The sequence below is a fragment of the Osmerus eperlanus genome, chromosome 1 (genome assembly GCF_963692335.1).
Source record: "Osmerus eperlanus chromosome 1, fOsmEpe2.1, whole genome shotgun sequence".
Taxonomy (NCBI): Eukaryota; Metazoa; Chordata; class Actinopteri; order Osmeriformes; family Osmeridae; genus Osmerus; species Osmerus eperlanus.
In genome coordinates this window covers 15,704,140-15,720,823 of record NC_085018.1, presented here as the reverse complement: position 1 = coordinate 15,720,823, position 16,684 = coordinate 15,704,140, and the positions used below count along the sequence as shown (strand labels likewise).

The 16,684-nt window shown below is 40.2% G+C and overlaps 3 protein-coding genes across 3 annotated transcripts; 2 read left to right on the top strand and 1 right to left on the bottom strand.

Annotated features, from left to right (window-relative positions):
* Positions 1-2,411: 2,411 nt before the first annotated feature.
* arl6ip5a (ADP-ribosylation factor-like 6 interacting protein 5a) lies at positions 2,412-4,923 on the bottom strand. Its single transcript, XM_062463390.1, has 3 exons — positions 4,702-4,923; positions 3,505-3,722; positions 2,412-3,286 (listed from the first exon to the last, which is right to left on the bottom strand). Exons 1-3 carry the CDS (start codon positions 4,878-4,880, stop codon positions 3,111-3,113), a joined length of 573 nt encoding a protein of 190 aa, XP_062319374.1. The 5' UTR covers positions 4,881-4,923; the 3' UTR covers positions 2,412-3,110.
* Positions 4,924-5,607: 684 nt separating this feature from the next.
* trnt1 (tRNA nucleotidyl transferase, CCA-adding, 1) lies at positions 5,608-9,050 on the top strand. The gene is made up of 8 exons (XM_062463364.1): positions 5,608-5,729; positions 6,026-6,173; positions 6,341-6,534; positions 6,794-6,932; positions 7,040-7,166; positions 7,289-7,482; positions 7,633-7,886; positions 8,173-9,050. Exons 2-8 carry the CDS (start codon positions 6,026-6,028, stop codon positions 8,419-8,421), a joined length of 1,305 nt encoding a protein of 434 aa, XP_062319348.1. The 5' UTR covers positions 5,608-5,729; the 3' UTR covers positions 8,422-9,050.
* Positions 9,051-9,175: 125 nt separating this feature from the next.
* On the top strand, positions 9,176-10,970 carry LOC134022120 (oxytocin receptor-like). The gene is made up of 2 exons (XM_062463377.1): positions 9,176-10,421; positions 10,655-10,970. Exons 1-2 carry the CDS (start codon positions 9,554-9,556, stop codon positions 10,861-10,863), a joined length of 1,077 nt encoding a protein of 358 aa, XP_062319361.1. The 5' UTR covers positions 9,176-9,553; the 3' UTR covers positions 10,864-10,970.
* Positions 10,971-16,684: the final 5,714 nt, after the last annotated feature.

Below are 16,684 nucleotides of genomic sequence, written 5' to 3'. Positions count from 1 at the left end.
TAATAGTATCAGTGACACTGTAGGTCTCTTTTTCTGCACTGCTGTGTAGCCAAGCTGGTTTTCAGTCTCTAAGTAATAAACCTGAGAAACCAGTATTAAAAAACCAGACACACCCTTCTTCCTATAACCTCCCCTGTTTCTTTTTTCTCTCTGAATGACAGTCCAATGTTAACAACACAATCTGCTCTATAGGAGGAGAGAGAGAGGCCGTATAGTGAAGTGAGCATGTGACCCCTGTCCATGCTGCTGCTCTTCAGTTGAGCAGTCTGTGACCCTTCACCTCCTTCTTACCCTCCTGCTCCACACTCTTCTCAGCATTTCAAGTGTATCCTTTCACTTCTGACCTCCTATTGAGTTCACCAGCTTTGCTTGTCCCTATCCCTCCTTAGAGTGTGGTGGTCTTTAACTCAAGTGAACTCTGGGGAGGTCTTATTGGGTTCCAGATCCTGTGTTTGGGAGAGAGAGAGAGAGAGAGAGAGACAGAGAGAGAGAGAGAGAGAGAGAGAGAGAGAGAGAGAGAGAGAGAGAGAGAGAGAGAGAGAGAGAGAGAGAGAGAGATATTTGCAGCTGTCTCCCCATGTCTCTCTCCAACTTCCTCCTGGAGACCAGCTGCCCACAGATATCAGGCGTGCTACAGATGAAACACAAGTACATAAACAATGAGCTCCTATAGGCTCCCCCAACTGACACTCCACAAACAGTCTCCCCTCAAGTCAATCGCAGATATGTGTCAACCCAATCTGGGGTTAATCCAACTGTAAATCATGACAATAGCTCAAGCCTCTTCCTCAGTGCAGGGAACCATGCCTTGTACACACTGTGGAAAGGCAATGAGCTGGATCACCAGTCAGGCTAATTGTTTGTGGGCCAGACGGTCATGAAGAGCAGGAGGCCCCTCCGGCAGGTTGAGGTGTTTTCATGAGGACCTGATGTGTTGTTCCCCACGCAGGGGGCTTCATCAGAGCATTCCGCTGAATGGTTAGTATGTGATGGGGCTAGCTGACCAGCTTAGCCCTCCCAAAGCCTCTCAGGGAAGCCAAGTGTGCAGTGGGGCATGATGGAGAAATGCACAGCAAGCTTGTGTTGAAGTGTAGCTGGATGAGCTGGCCTTTTGCATGCTGCATCATACTAACTTGCTCTCTTTACAATGGCTTTTTACAATGAGAAACAGCTGGGTTGGCCAAAAGTCAGAACAAAATCAACACATCAGTTTAAAAAAATCACACCTCTCTGAACAGTGTAGGCAGTTCCAATGGGATTGGATGAGACATTCCACAATGTAAGAAAACTGTGTTTTTTCGGGTACACTAAATGTCTTCTGAGTCGTTTATGCAAGACATTACTTTTCTATTGAGACCTTTGCCAGCTTTACATGGCTAGACCCACCCATGTCCAGTCAGGCAATACACCAAAGGCACACGCCTGTTGGGTGAGCAGCACATAACAGACACACATGTTTGTGAAGATCCCAACAGCTGCAGGGGAGAGAGAACAAAGGCCTCCTCTGTGCACACACAGGCTTGACTTATGCCTGCTCTTGCAGGTTGCACAATGCAGTGCACACGAAGGAGAAGTACCTGGATGGACCATAAATTACATTTCTGCAGTACTAGGAAATGACAAAGCCCCACAGCTGAACTCTCTCTGTTGATAGCTGTTCACAAACACACTCACACTACACCAGGGCATATACAGGGCTTTAGAATCAATGTCTTTATAACACACATCACATCATTGGAATTACTATTTGTTTATACAATTATAAAGAGTTAGTGTCATGGACTCATATATTCCCAAATATTCCTAACTATCACTGCATTAAAGAGCTTGTGTCTCACTGTTTTGTTGAACACTATCTCCTCATTTGCAAAGGTTTTTTGGAAAGCAACATGGTTAAAGTGACCAAAGTAGCTGACAAAGCAATAGAGAACTGTAAGTTTGAGTGACTGCAGATGAACTCAGTCACAACACTTAACTCTTCACTACAACCCACTGCAGCCCCTTGATTGGCAGTGAGACAAGTAGAGAAGAGAGCACTGTTAGTCTATCCATCACCCCGGAGAGACTGTTAAGATAACCTTTTGAGAAGCGGGATCAATAGGGACAGACATGGATTAAGACCTTACCCTCTTTTGAAGTCTTAATTCAAATGTTTGTACAGTGACCATTAACTGTAATTTTGACACCTGGTATTTTTAAATTCATAAATATATTTAATATACCCATAAACAGACACAAAGCAAGTGCATAGAAACATTCAGGATTGCTATCCATCAAATGTGTAAAAGACACATTACATTTTTTAAGGGGAAACATATTCTTTTCAGTGACAACTGATACAATCCAGTCCTCACAATAGTTTGGCAAATATGTTTGTTTAGCAAGCACTTTCATTCTTTGGCAGAAACGGAAAAAATTTCAGTTTACTTTATTAACATTTATTAAATAGAGATTTAAATAGATGCTTTGTTGAACCAAACAAATTACAGTTGCCACAATACATGCGTCATTAAACTTCTGAATAAAAAACATTGTTAACCACATCATTTGTAAGATAATTGTGAGTTTATTCATGTAACATTAGTTTGGTTTATTAGACCTTTTATAAAGTGACCTTGGTTTGTCCAGTTACATTATACAGATTCTGCTTTGGGTTTTATTAAATAAAAACCAGAAAATATAATAATTTATCAGTGATGCAAGTCACATTTGCATACTCAGCTACATCCAACATACATTCTGAAAACATGCCAAATTTGAAGGTGTTGTGAAACGTTGCATTGTAAATACATCAAAACTTCAGGGAAAGAGCCCTGACAAGTTTTGGGTGGAGTAAGACACAACCTGAGGTTAGGATATTGCCTATTTCACTGATTAAACACACTTGGTGGTTGCTCTTCTCTCACACACACTCTTCAGAGTCAATATTACACTTGATCGTAAATGATCAAACTGAGATATTACAATGCATCAGCGAAGAAGGTGTCTCCTTCAATAGATGGCAGAGTACAATTGTACATTGTGCATCCATGTGTGTGTGTATGTATGCATGTATGTATGTATGCATGTATGTATGCATGTATATATGAGCAATGTGGCATGTGCTCTTTTCACTCTTTTAATTTGCTCTCCAGGAAGTTTTGGATCTTTTGCAGCTTCTCCTCCTGTTGGCCCAGTGCCTCCAGCAGGAGTCCCATGGGGGACTTCTTCAGCCCCGCCCCCTCAATCCTGTTCTCCAGTTTATTCTTCATGTTGCGGAGGCGAAGCGATGCATGAGCAAAGATCACTGAAACCATGCAGCAAACACAGTATACACATAGATTTTCCATCAGACACTGGAATATGGTACCGCTTCAGTCCTCTCCTAGAGGCTCTTAGAGTGCAGTCGTTACAGTTATAATGAATATATAATCACTATGCTACATAGTTCTAGTAGCATATGTATATTAAATGTATATATCTATGTATATAGATAAACTTGTTTAAAAAAAATCTCAAACTTACAGGCAAGAGGAAAGGTGATACCAGACATGAACACCATGACACCCCCGAAGAGCGACATGAGAAAGTAGCTGGCTACCATCACAGCAATGACAAACATGGTGGGATTCTGATTCTTGAAGTTCTTGATTATAGCCCTATTCTCACCAGCCCACACAGAACCCAAGAAGACCAGAGACACAACTGCCATTCCCATGAACATTCCTATGGGATTCAGAAACCTGCAAAGAAACAGAGCATGACATCGTGAAATATTGTTTTTTCTAGTAGTCATTAGCCCCATCTAGTGACCAAATATTGCCAGTACAAAGAATATATTTTTCTTCTGACATCCTTTATTTAGACAGCATTTACACGTTGCTCAAATAATTTAATGGGTCGAGCTGGGTTTTTCACAGAATAGTCACCTAATTTGTATTAATTTATTTTAGGGAATTGTAAGCCTCTGATCAATGACCAATTATCAATGATCAGTGACCTTTCCACACATGCACAGCCATTTAGACAGCTGTCAAAGTGTTTTTGAGTAGTTGACCTAACAACCTAGCTGACCATAACAACATGATGACACATAAAAGTACAGAGTTCAAGAATGTTATCTTGAAGAAACAGACCCCCTGGGTCTTTCCTCTCTCTCATAATGTGCCCGAGCATTCACACAACTAGGGTCTATTTCGGTGGTGAAACCATACTAAACTTGCTAAAACCATGCTAAACTTCTCTTCTCATCTTTAAAACTGTGATATGAAATGTTACAAAACATTAGTCTACATGTGCCACATCATGCCCTGGTCAATGTTCCATATCCACAACATCCTCTTGCTACTTCAGTGGGGAAAAACTTCACTTTACCATATAATACCAACCATTTGTTTGTTTATATTACGACCTCTTTGACTTCTTGGACAAAAAGGAAGGGTTTACATTTAGTCATTTTTAGCAAGGGTTAGTACAATCATATAGGCTACACATAGGCTTTATGCAATTCAAAGCATGCTTGGTTATTTCCTGGTGACCCCATTCTAGCTATAGTGTTTAATCAAGTTGTTTACAACCGTTCCATTGTAACAGTATAGCCTTTCTTGTCATACTACACGTCACCGCCAATTTAGTTTAAAAAAACGGGTAGTCTGGACCTCCGCTGCAGAGTGAGGGGGACTTCATAACGCAAAATAACACAGCAGCACCAGAGATACTCACCCAACTATGAGGAAAACAATAATGGCCATTGCCAAATAGTTTGTCTGGTAATAGAGCAAGTTACTGACAACCCTGTTGTTCCATTTAGCTAGATCTTTTACATCTGGTTTGGCGAAACGTTCCCAACCTGGGAAGAAATCGTCCCATAGTCTCAACGGTGTCAGCTCTACCTTGGCCATTTGGCTAGTGGCTACGTAGTTTTTGACCCAAGGCAAAGGCGGAACTGAAGATTATTAAGCTGATTTGGAATTCACACGTTTCTCGCGATAGTTGTAATATACATCTCTACATGCTTCTGGTTTACAGAGAAACGTTTCGAATGATTTTAAAACTATAAATACAGTCGATAGTCGATTGGCTGATACTATTTATTTGTTTTTTATTATAGTTCCTTTTTTCAACAATGACATTACTTCCAGCAAACGTTTTTTAATCTTAAGAACGCCACGATACTTAAATGTAGGCTACTTATATTATGTGTAGTGGGAAATTACATAATATATGATATAATGATACATTAATATTTAATAGAACACCAACAATAAACGAAACGGTGTTTCTCTATTTTCGATATTACAGAAACCCCGCCCCCCTTATGACACATAAATGTCTTACTGGTCAACAACCACGTGTTATGAAACACACTTCCTCGCTGAATTTGGCAGCGTCAAACTGGCATCGACAGTCTTCAATAGCATTTCCGGATTTGCTAACTTAGAATATGAATTAGTTTGCGGAACCGGGGTCCAGTTACAGTTATTTACACACACTCCCTAATTGAAGGAGGTTATGTAGAACAATTATATATAGCTTAACAGAGTGTAATTATTTATTTATTGTTCTACAATAAATAAATAAAATATCTATAGGTTTTAAGCCTTTATTTTGAAATGTTTTTCCTACATTTGCCGGAAATGTGTTTCTTAATGAGGCTGTCTTCGCTCGATTGCAGCTGAGTTGCACGTTATGAACGTTAATGTTTTGCTGCCTTGTTAGCAAGCCATCAAATAATATCCATTTAGTTTCAGGTCAGTCGTTATGGCAGTAGTTTGAGTGTGTACGCTGTTTCAATTTGATTTATAACGTGTAGCAACTAGCTCTAGCTGTAGCTTGAACAATTGTTGAAAAGCTAGCTAGTTATATCGTTATAAAGTGTGCCTCAGATTCTGTGTATCTGAAATTATCTGCCTTTTTTAGGTTACTAGCTAGCTCAAGTCAGACCCATAGTTAAATGAACTGTCGGGTAGTTAGCTAGTTAACCATGTTTGTTTATAATAGCATGTAAGGATTTGGCTCAAAGTTGGAATAATGTGTTTCATTCCAGATGTGGGGAAGAATCCTGAATCCACGTCTGATTGGCAAAAGAATAGGTAGTGTGTGTTTCACTTGGAGCAACAGAAGTCTCTTTACCATGCAACTGAAGACTAAGGAGTTCCAGTCTTTATTTACTGATGGACTTAATGGAATCGCAGGTAAAATTTGATCTGGTCTTTCACATATATTTTCCAAGTAATTTAAAAACCCTAAATTGTAAATATAAACTATATTAGAAGGTTTAAGGATATAAATCACATGATCGGTTGACATGTTGACACTATCACACCCACCTGTCTTGCTGGTTTGATGATAACTTTCACAGAACTTTTTGAGAAGCACCAGTTTGAGCTGAGGATAGCTGGGGGTGCAGTACGTGACCTCTTGTCAGGGAAGAGGCCAGAGGATGTGGACTTTGCTACCACAGCCACTCCAGAGGAGATGAAGAGCATTTTCCAGGCAGCAGGGATCAGGATGATCAACAATAAAGGGGAGAAGCATGGGACTATCACTGCCCGAGTAAGACATCCTTCACCACTGACTATTTGAACAGCTGCAAGAATGAACCGAGGCAATAGGGATTGCATACTCGTTCTACACATTATTGCTGTTAGCCTCTCTGTCCTCCACCTTGCTGGAATTTGTCTGTTGTTCCAGCTGGATGTAACAGTGTGTCCTTATCCAGAGAGAAAAGAGATGCCATCGTACCTCATTTTGATCCTACTGCTGTACATTATGTATTTGTAAAAATATTTTTGCATATATATTTACATGTAAGCTTCACAATGAGAACTTCGAGGTGACCACACTACGAGTGGATGTCCAGACAGATGGCCGGCATGCTGAGGTGGAGTTTACTACTGATTGGCAGAAAGATGCTGAACGCAGAGACCTCACCATAAACTCTATGTTTCTAGGTAAAACTTGAATGAGGAGCTCATAAATGACAATGTCCAAATACTTGCACTTAACTTGTTCGTTACTCATCTTGTTGGTCTCAGACTATTCCATTGTCCCATTGCAGGGTTGGATGGAACTCTGTATGATTACTTTAAAGGGAATGAAGACCTCAAGAACCGAAAAGTTCGGTTTGTTGGCAGCGCTGAACAAAGGATTCAAGAAGACTACTTGAGGATACTGCGGTATTTCAGGTAATACTGAGGCATGACCAGCTGGGACTGGGACTTGGAATAGACAACGTCTATTAGACGTGGCTATTTGGAGGACTTAAGAGGGTCATACATATAGTGACATACTTACCCGCCCCTTCCAGGTTTTATGGTAGGGTGGCAGAGAAGCCAGATGAACATGACCCTGACACCTTGAAGGCTATCAAGGAGCACGCTCGTGGGCTGGCAGCCATATCAGGGGAGCGCATCTGGGTGGAGCTGAAGAAGATGGTGGTGGGCAACCATGCTGATCACCTACTGGAGGTCATGTACGAGCTGGGCCTGGCTCAGTATATCGGTGAGATACCGAACCTTGAAATGAAAGCTACTGAAACCATGTTGGAAGTTGTACAGGCACTACAGTCTGGGAGTGAAAAATGACCAATAACTGTCCTTCATTTTAACATCAATGTTTGAGAGGTAATACATTTTTATTTGCATTTCTCAGGATTACCTCCAGAGGGCAATGTGGAGGAGATGAAGCAAGTCTGTCAGCGTACAAAAGGCCATTCTCCAAAGCCCATGACCATCATCTCTGCACTATTTAGAACCTCAGAGGAGGTGGACAAGATGGACCTGAGGCTGAAAGTGTCCAGGGAGGAGAAGAACCTGGTCTTTTTTCTGATCAAACACAGACGGGACCTCCACAAGTGCCAGCAGGAGCCCGGCAGTCTGAAACCCTTCACTGACTTCATCATAGATGTAAGCCCGGCAACTTGTGTTTTACATTACATTCGTGTGTTATGTACTTGTATTGTCATATTTCTCATTGCAGGACAATAGGCCAACAACTAGACAATCTTTAATATAAACCAATTAGGCTATATTTTCAGTATGTCTATTTTTTATTAAATTATCATATATATGTCCATTAATCACTTTAAATAGGTTTACAGTGAAGATGATTTCCTTTTGACTTTCTCATCCCCCTCTCCCCTGAAGAATGCATGTGGACTGTTTGGTTAATTAGACTTGATGTCATCCTCAGAGTCGGGAGGTGGATGCCCAGAGTAAAGTGTGTGAGCTGCTCAAGTACCAGGGAGAGGAGAAGCTCCTGGCAGGGCTCAGCAGGTGGTCCATCCCCCGCTTCCCCGTCAGTGGACACGATCTGAGGAAGATGGGCATCACCTCAGGCAAGGAGATAGGCACCATCTTACAGGATCTCAGAGATGTGTGGAAGTTGAGTCACTATGAGATGGTCAAAGAGGAGCTGCTAAGTCATGTTAACAAGTCATGAGTGGTCACGTACTATAAGAGACTGGAGGGGGTAAGATGCTGACTGACCACTACATGAACTGGGATGATTCAGCTAGCAAGTTCTGCTCTCTGACAGACTCACATTCATCACCCCTGTCAGTGAACCAAGATGAATGGAATGGAAAGGAATTAATATGTCACTAAGAATGGGCTAATTATATTGAATTATACTTACTGCATTGGGATAATATAATTTCCTATCTGCACTTCTGTATGTGTTATGGATATAATGCCCTGCAGCACAGCTCCTTCTGCATAGGGAAAGCGAGTTTGCAATCAACAGATGCTGTTGGTTTCAGAATCTGTAGCATTATAAATCTCTGCTGATTTCTGTGCTGCCTGTCTGTAAATGCATTTGAGGGGGAGCAATATGCTGTTATGGGTTCATTTGAAATTCATCTAAGAAGTTTTCATATTGGAAAACAGACCCTTCTCTATAGTGTTACTACTCAATTGTGAGAGAACAGTTGGTAGTGGTACATTTCTCCATTGTTGTAAATGTTTCAGAGCAGGCTGCCCTAACATTAAGCAGAATTTAGTATTTATGTTTGAATTAGGAATGTTTTTGTTGTTGTTTTGTTTGTGTATGATAAATAACAAAAAGAAGCCCATCAAAACTGTGTTATTTATTATGGCTCAGAATAAAAATGTGTGGTTATTTAGTCTGTCCAAAGAATTTCCACCACAATGTAGTTGTATTAGTAAGCATGAACTTGAACTTGAAAATGTGCTTATGCTTAAAGACAACATTTGGGAGCAATTATCAAATATCCGTGTTTTTTAGGCCTATGTTTCTTAAAACGTGACGCCCTTGTTGTCGTTCAAAGCTCCTCCCCGCTGCAGACCCTCGAATATATAAATCCTTGGCTTCTGACTTCATAACTTGTCTAACCCACACCTTTGAGATCGTGATGGCATATCTAAAAAGACAGAACGATATTTTACTTCTGTCATCGATAGCTATAGCTATGATCTTTTACTTATTAATAGCACAGGCGTATTTCAGGTGATTCAAATGAGCTTGATTAAGCACCAACCGTGAATCTATATTTAGATTAAAATACCAAAATCGACGATTTTGTTGACTAAAAACGTGATTCTTTTGCAAGACAATGTCTTTCTTTAGTCTTAACTTGAGCAATATTAGTTTAGAGAAGGAGACACACCATGATCATCAGCCTCGTGATGAGCGACTGGCACAGATTGAAATAGCTTTATTGAGCATTATATTGTTAAGTGCCGCAACCCTCAACTTTGGACTATTAGTGGTTCTTTGGAAACGGAGAAAACAACTATCGAGGATGCGCGTCTTTGTTTTTCACCTTTGCTTAGCAGACTTGGTGGTTACATTTTTCCAAGTGTGTCCTCAGTTGATATGGGACATAACGGATAGATTCATAGGTCCTGACATAATGTGCCGTCTGGTAAAGTATATGCAGGTCGTTGGCATGTTTGCATCCACTTACATGATTGTGGTCATGACGATGGATCGTTACCAAGCCATATGCAACCCGATGGTCACTTTTCAAAGACGCAGAGCGCGTTGGAATGTCCCTATTTGTGTTGCGTGGTGCGTATCCCTCATCTGCAGTCTCCCTCAAGTGTTCATCTTTTCCCGGGTTCAGGTTGCGCCTGGTGTCTACGACTGTTGGGCTAACTTCGTCAAACCGTGGGGACTTAAAGCTTACGTGACTTGGACGACGCTTTTGATATTTGTCTTACCCATCTTAACTGTTTTAGTTTGTCAGGTGCGCATTTGCCGCGCTCTTCACATGAACTTTCACATAAAAACTAAGAAATGTGGGGAAAATGGCACCAGACCAATGCCCTCAAGGGCAAGTAGCATAGCTAGGGTATCGAAAGCAAGGATCAAGACCGTGAAGATGACAGTGGTCATTGTCCTTGCCTATGTAATATGTTGGACACCGTTCTTTACTGTCCAGCTGTGGTCCGTTTGGGACGTAAACGCACCCACCGAAAGTAAGTACCGTTTGTTGCTTGAACTGATACGTTAATAACTGGTAAAGCGATGTTGTTAAAATGATCTAAATCAACCTGTAGTCTGAATAAATAATGTAGTCTATCCCAGCAAGAAAACCCACTATGACTGAACACCCCTCACACATCCTTACCAATCACTTATGTGTAGCAATACCGATATATGTAATGGCTTGTTTTCTATTTTTCATGTGTGTTTTTGTATTTTATTTTAGCTGACACTTTTACCGTCCTGATGCTGTTGTCAAGCCTGAACAGCTGTGCGAACCCGTGCATCTACCTGCTCTTCAGCGGGAGGCTTCCTCAGCGTCCTGTAGAGATGTCTGTGAGCCAGTCGGACATAAAAGGCTGTATGAATCACGAGGACGCTACCATGGTCAACTCCTTAAACATCAGTTTCAAGAGCATGTCTGAGTCCCGATGAAACTGCGCTATCTTGGATGTACCTAGATTATAGAGTAAATATGTTTGAGCTCAAACGCAAAATCAACAGCAAATTAGTGTTCGATGTCTCTCACATGTTATGTTTCTTAAAAGTGGGAGACATACTGTAATGTAAATATACTAATATAATTAGGTTCATCATGTATTTCTATGTTTTACTTTATGCATATTTTGATATATAGCCTCTATATACATATATGTATATATATATGTATATATATGTGTGTGTAATTGTATTGTATAGGTGTTGATACTGGACATATCTACAAACATTTGTACAAAATGTGTTAGTTTTAATTCCATGTTATTTTATTGATATAAATGTCTGTGCTAACAGTTGTGTACACTTTTATATAAGTGTATTGTTGGAATAGTGTGTACCATTAAATTGGTAGATGTTCATTGTACTAAAATAAATTATATGATTGCTACCAAAGGAAACAAACACACATTTGGCTGCATATTTGATGCCCAAGCATGTCTCGATCTGCTTCCCATGTTTGGTAGAGAAGGGGGAAATTTTGCTCTGATATGACTGATTAAATCAAGATTTATGTTTGTTTTCTATTTTTGAATGAATGAAACGTCTTCATATCATCCAACACAATATGTTAGGATAAAATATAATGCTAATATGTCACATTCATGTGGTCCATGTTGGATCTGGGTAATGTTATTAAACACACCACAATTATCACAAATAAACTACATGTAATGTTGATCATGATTACTAATTGTGATCATAGTTATTCTCAAAGTGTAAGACTAGCAATCAGGGAGTTGCTTTCTAACCTTTTGTGCAGATGTGAAAGTGAGGGATGATCCTGAAATTTTATTGTGGCATCTAGCGCAGGGCTTGACTAGCGCAGGGCTTTACTTTTTCAGTGAAAGGATGGCCACCAGTCATCATCCCTGCCTCTTCACAACAGATCTACTGGCTACGTCAGTGCGTTTGTGTCTAATTTTTACAACTACTACTACTTGGTCTCTGATATAGGACTAGTTTGTTTTATCTTGCAATGGTTATCAGTTTTCATTATCCCACAAACTGAGTTTAATAGCAACTGATAATAATCTGTTATATTTTTTGAATTATTATCTTCGAGCAATATAAAATAAATGTTATGGGTCTGTACTGGAGACAAAGTCAAAAACAACTGGAGATTCCTTCTCCCAAGACTTCGAAGACTTGAAATATTGACCACATCTGTGAAGATGATGCCTGCAGTTTGTTTTTCATTAACAGTGGATGTAAATCTCCTTGTGTTTCAACATGTTTCTGTTTCTCTGTTTAGTGGTGTTACTTGTGAGGTGAGGAATGCTCAGTACCAAGATGGTTGAACAGGTTCTTATATAAATGGTGTTTCCCTATCAAGGGTTAAGGTCTAAACCTGATTTTTATTTCATAGCCCCCTTCCCCTCTCTACAAAAAGCTTCTGCTTTTTGCCAGGCCATCACTGAAAATGATGAGCATGGTAACAAGGTACACCTGTAAGGCTACTGAATATCTGCTCTTACTGTGTTGTTTCTAGTACAGGCCAGTCTCAGATAACCTTGTGTTGCATTATATATTTTGCTTCCCCTGTACAAGGATTCTAATGAGGTTCTATGGTCTGGACCATGAGGCTCTTTAACACTGCTCCATTTCGGAGGGACCAGTGAGAGCTGATTAGCTGTGTAGACCACTGGCTTAGGAACTGTTCCCCATTTACAGGCTCATGACTTTACATGTGTATATGTTTTTTACCTGAAAGTTCTGGACTGGTGTACACAAGGTCAATTTATATTGCTTATTTGCGCTCTATTATGGTATTCTATATCTCATTAACCATACATATAATACTATTTTAACAATATAGATGTCCATCTTGCATTTACAACAGTATGCTTTTTTTTTAATAGCATTTACATATTTATACAGACATTTATTCTACTTTATTTATTTTGACAGATCATACTATTGTGTTTATTCTATTTTGTGTGTTACCTCTGTTTAGATTTGTTCTGTACCTATGCAGATGGATATACTGGAACTCTTGAATGTCCTTTGGGATTGATAAAGTGAATTAAATTGAACTGAATTTGAACTACGTATGTCAAGACAGCAGCTGTTGCACCTCAGGTGCTGTTCTTCACCCCTTGCTGTGCCCGCACAATCAATATTTAAACACACTGCATGAGACTGTGCCACATAAACAGACTACTGTACACAGCACAGTAATAAGGGAGCAGTATTATAATGTTTTGCATATGGTTCTTGAATGTTACCTGGTGCTCAATGTGTTTATATTGCTTATGTTGTCTAACACCAAAAACAGTTTCCAGATGTCTAAAATCAAGTTAAAATCAAACAGTTCACTCAACATAGATGACAAGACAACAGTATCACATCAAAATTTCAGTTACATTTTGAATTGTCTGGATTCTAATAGCGCATCACGTGAGGCAGGTGGAAAAGTTTCTCTAATGTAATATTTATTTCAAGAATTATGGTGTGGGTTATTTATGCTTTCAACTTCTGCTTCATTAAAATGAAACGGAGCCATGACTTTGTGAAGGCTGGTACATTTCCATGGAATGCATTTTTCATTCTTATCTCATAGGGGATTAAAGAAAAGTGCTCTATTAGCAAAAAAAAAGCCTTCATGAATATCCTCATTTTGAAGTAAAGGTTCAGGTGCATGAGGGATCTCCTCTCAAGATCGCCCTCCACCAGTACATCAAGAATAGGCTTGGAAATGTAACTTCCTTGAGAAACCCTTACCACCCTCTCCAGAAGGAATGCCCCTGTTGGTGTTTACATTTACATTTAGTCATTTAGCAGACGCTTTTATCCAGAGCGACTTACAGTAAGCACAGGGACATTCCCCCCGAGGCAAGTAGGGTGAAGTGCCTTGCCTAAGGACACAACGTCTTTTGACACAGCCGGGAATCTAACCAGCGACCTTCTGATTACTAGCCCAATTCTCTAACCGCTCAGCCACCTGACTCCCTGGTGTTGCACTATATACTATATACTGGATATGAACTGCACAGTAAGTGACTAACAACTGGTGACATGAAACAGACACGGCTGAAGGGTTGATATCCTCGAGCTTGAGCCTGGTTACCACTCACCTTGATTATCTGAAGCCCTCAGGAGACCACAGCCAGACTTTGATGCGGGTAGTGGTTTTGGAGAGAGCCTCCTGTGTTTTAGGTCTCTCTCATCAGTGTTATGTAAGCTGGCAGTCTTACATAACACTGGCTTCCATTTAAGGAAAACAGCAGGAGGAGAGGTAGCAGGGCAATCAGGAAAGCACAAATTGTCAGGAAGGTTGTTGGTTGCTCAATAGTAAGGAAGCTGTGCAACATAAGAGGAGCCAGTGATGACAACAAAAACTGGGAAGGTCTATGACGTTTTCTGGTCTTCAAGATCAATGGAGAAAAATTCTACCACAGTAATCAAAGGTGCTCTGGTGTTGCTCAACACTTTATTTACTAGAACGAGAAAACCGTGATGTAGGATTGTAACATAAGGGTTGGAAGCTTTAGAAAGATCCCTGTGCACATTTTGAAAAATTGACTTTGTCTATGATGAGAGTCCATTAAGTATATCCTTATTTGTGAGCCGTCAGTCCCTTGAGAATACTTTGAATGGGAGGATTGACCATGGAAAGCAGAGTCCATGGTACAAGGAGCATGCTTAATATTATATATTTGCTGTTGTGTTTTGATTGAGTATTGAATAGGTGCCCCTTCCAGATTCCCATCTTGGACACCCTGCCAGGGTATGATTTTTGAAGTCAGACTAGGAGATGTTGAGCTATCTTCACAACACACCTGTTGCAGATGTGAATTGCTGTTGAACAGGCTTTGCAAGCTTGATAGGTACAGTAAGTAGTTCCTGTAGAGTGTAATGTACTGTAGTGGACGTTGCTCTTAAGCATGCTGTACAAGCCGTTGATTATACTCAGGAACTGTTGATTAGGTCTTCTTGTAGGCCAACGGTTCTCCGTTGCCTGAGTTTGCTGGACATAAGTAGATCCATTGAAAAAGGCACAATTGTACTTGCTAAGGTCTAACGAAAGATGGGTGAAGCCTTAACTTCAGATCATACCTTCATATCACCGATCACATCACAAATAGCATTAAGAAAAGTATCAAATCACACTGTCCACCTAATCATAGTAATCACAACATAAAGGACAATTGTTTCACATGTGTTTAGGTAATGTGTGATTAGCAAAAAGGCAAAGCTCAGAATTAATGTTGTATTGCTATATCCATAAATATGGAAGATTTGACTACACCATTAAAAGAGAGGGAGATTATAAATGTTCTTATGTATGGAAATCTTGAGGACCTTGTTTCCCTGCAAGCTTAAGCAGGGAAAATGAAAGCCGTGGTGAAGCATGTAAATAGACGTAGAGAAGATTTATTCTAATTGAGAATTCATGTTCGTGTATCATTTTATGTATTCATCAAATCATGTGTAGTCAACTCAATCCCTGACTAACAAGCGATCATGTTACAAAGCACAATCTTCCAGTTCTCTAAGTATGTTTTAGCTGTGTCTGAGAAATTGTTGTGTGTTCGAGGGACAACATGTATATTTGTCTAATTTCCGAATTTGCAAGATACAGAAGAACAGAACATGGAGAAATGTACTAAAGAGAGGCTTGGATCCTGCCAAAATGACACCTAATAATGACAAGTATTTGTGTATCTACATGCCTTTGGTGTTGATGTGGTGATCCATTCCGGTGAGACCTCTGCCGCAGTTTTCAAAGAGAAGCTCCGACTTTGTTGGTAATGTGTTTCACTGATGCACCTGTCTCCACCTTCATTTAGAGGATCTCTGCTAAAGAGCTAACATTCATTCTTTTCATGCTGTCTAGCTGCTGACTGACAGATTAGGCTCTAATCGTGTCTCACATCACTATGCCAGACGGGAGTGAGTGCAGCCTACTGTATGCCACAGGTTCACTGGCGAGACAGGATCACTGGTGCATTATCATTATTTATCAATAGACTGCAAGTTAATCATTGGCCTGTGTCTGTATGTCTGTGTGTGTGCTCCACTGATAATGGTTAGTCATAAATAATGCTGTCAAAGAGTGCACGTGGGGAGCATCACCTTAATGTCTTATGGTTTTTAGATGCTTATGAAAATATGAAAGCCATTGAGGACTTATCGGAGCAAAATTGTCTATTATCAAACACAGGTTGGATCTCATAGAGAACATGTTTGATTGCAGGCTTTAATGTCAACATCAACTAATTTGCTTCTTTGATGGTTTACATTTGAGAGGATGCCTAATTGGTTATGTAAATAATTAATATGACAGTATCATTTAGTACATTATAAATGTACAAAGGACTTGTAATCCAACATCATGTTTGTTCATAATCCTGCCGTAAGATCCAAAGTTTTCAAAGTAAAGTTTAACATTTGCAACAGAGCAGAACTATTTCTCCAGTTTGACCTTTTGCTCCAGATGTCTCCCCTGTATCTTTCCCTTTAGTACTCGCTTTTACGTCCCCCTTACGCCCCAGAGAGAGAGACCGTAACACTGCCTCTCATACAGGTCACACACCCTGCAGTGTTCACTTCTAATTGGCCTGTCTCTCTCTCAGCCCCCGCTCCACCTCCTTCCCTAGACAGTTTGGGGGCGTCCTGCTCTCCACATGGAAAGTCTTTTCTCAGGCCTTGTAGGTTGCTCGTCCCATGTACTTTCAGTAAAGATCTTATTGAATGGTTTTAACTCTTCATTCCCAGCTGTGCCGTTCAATTTAATATACTTTGAGTGCAGAGGTAA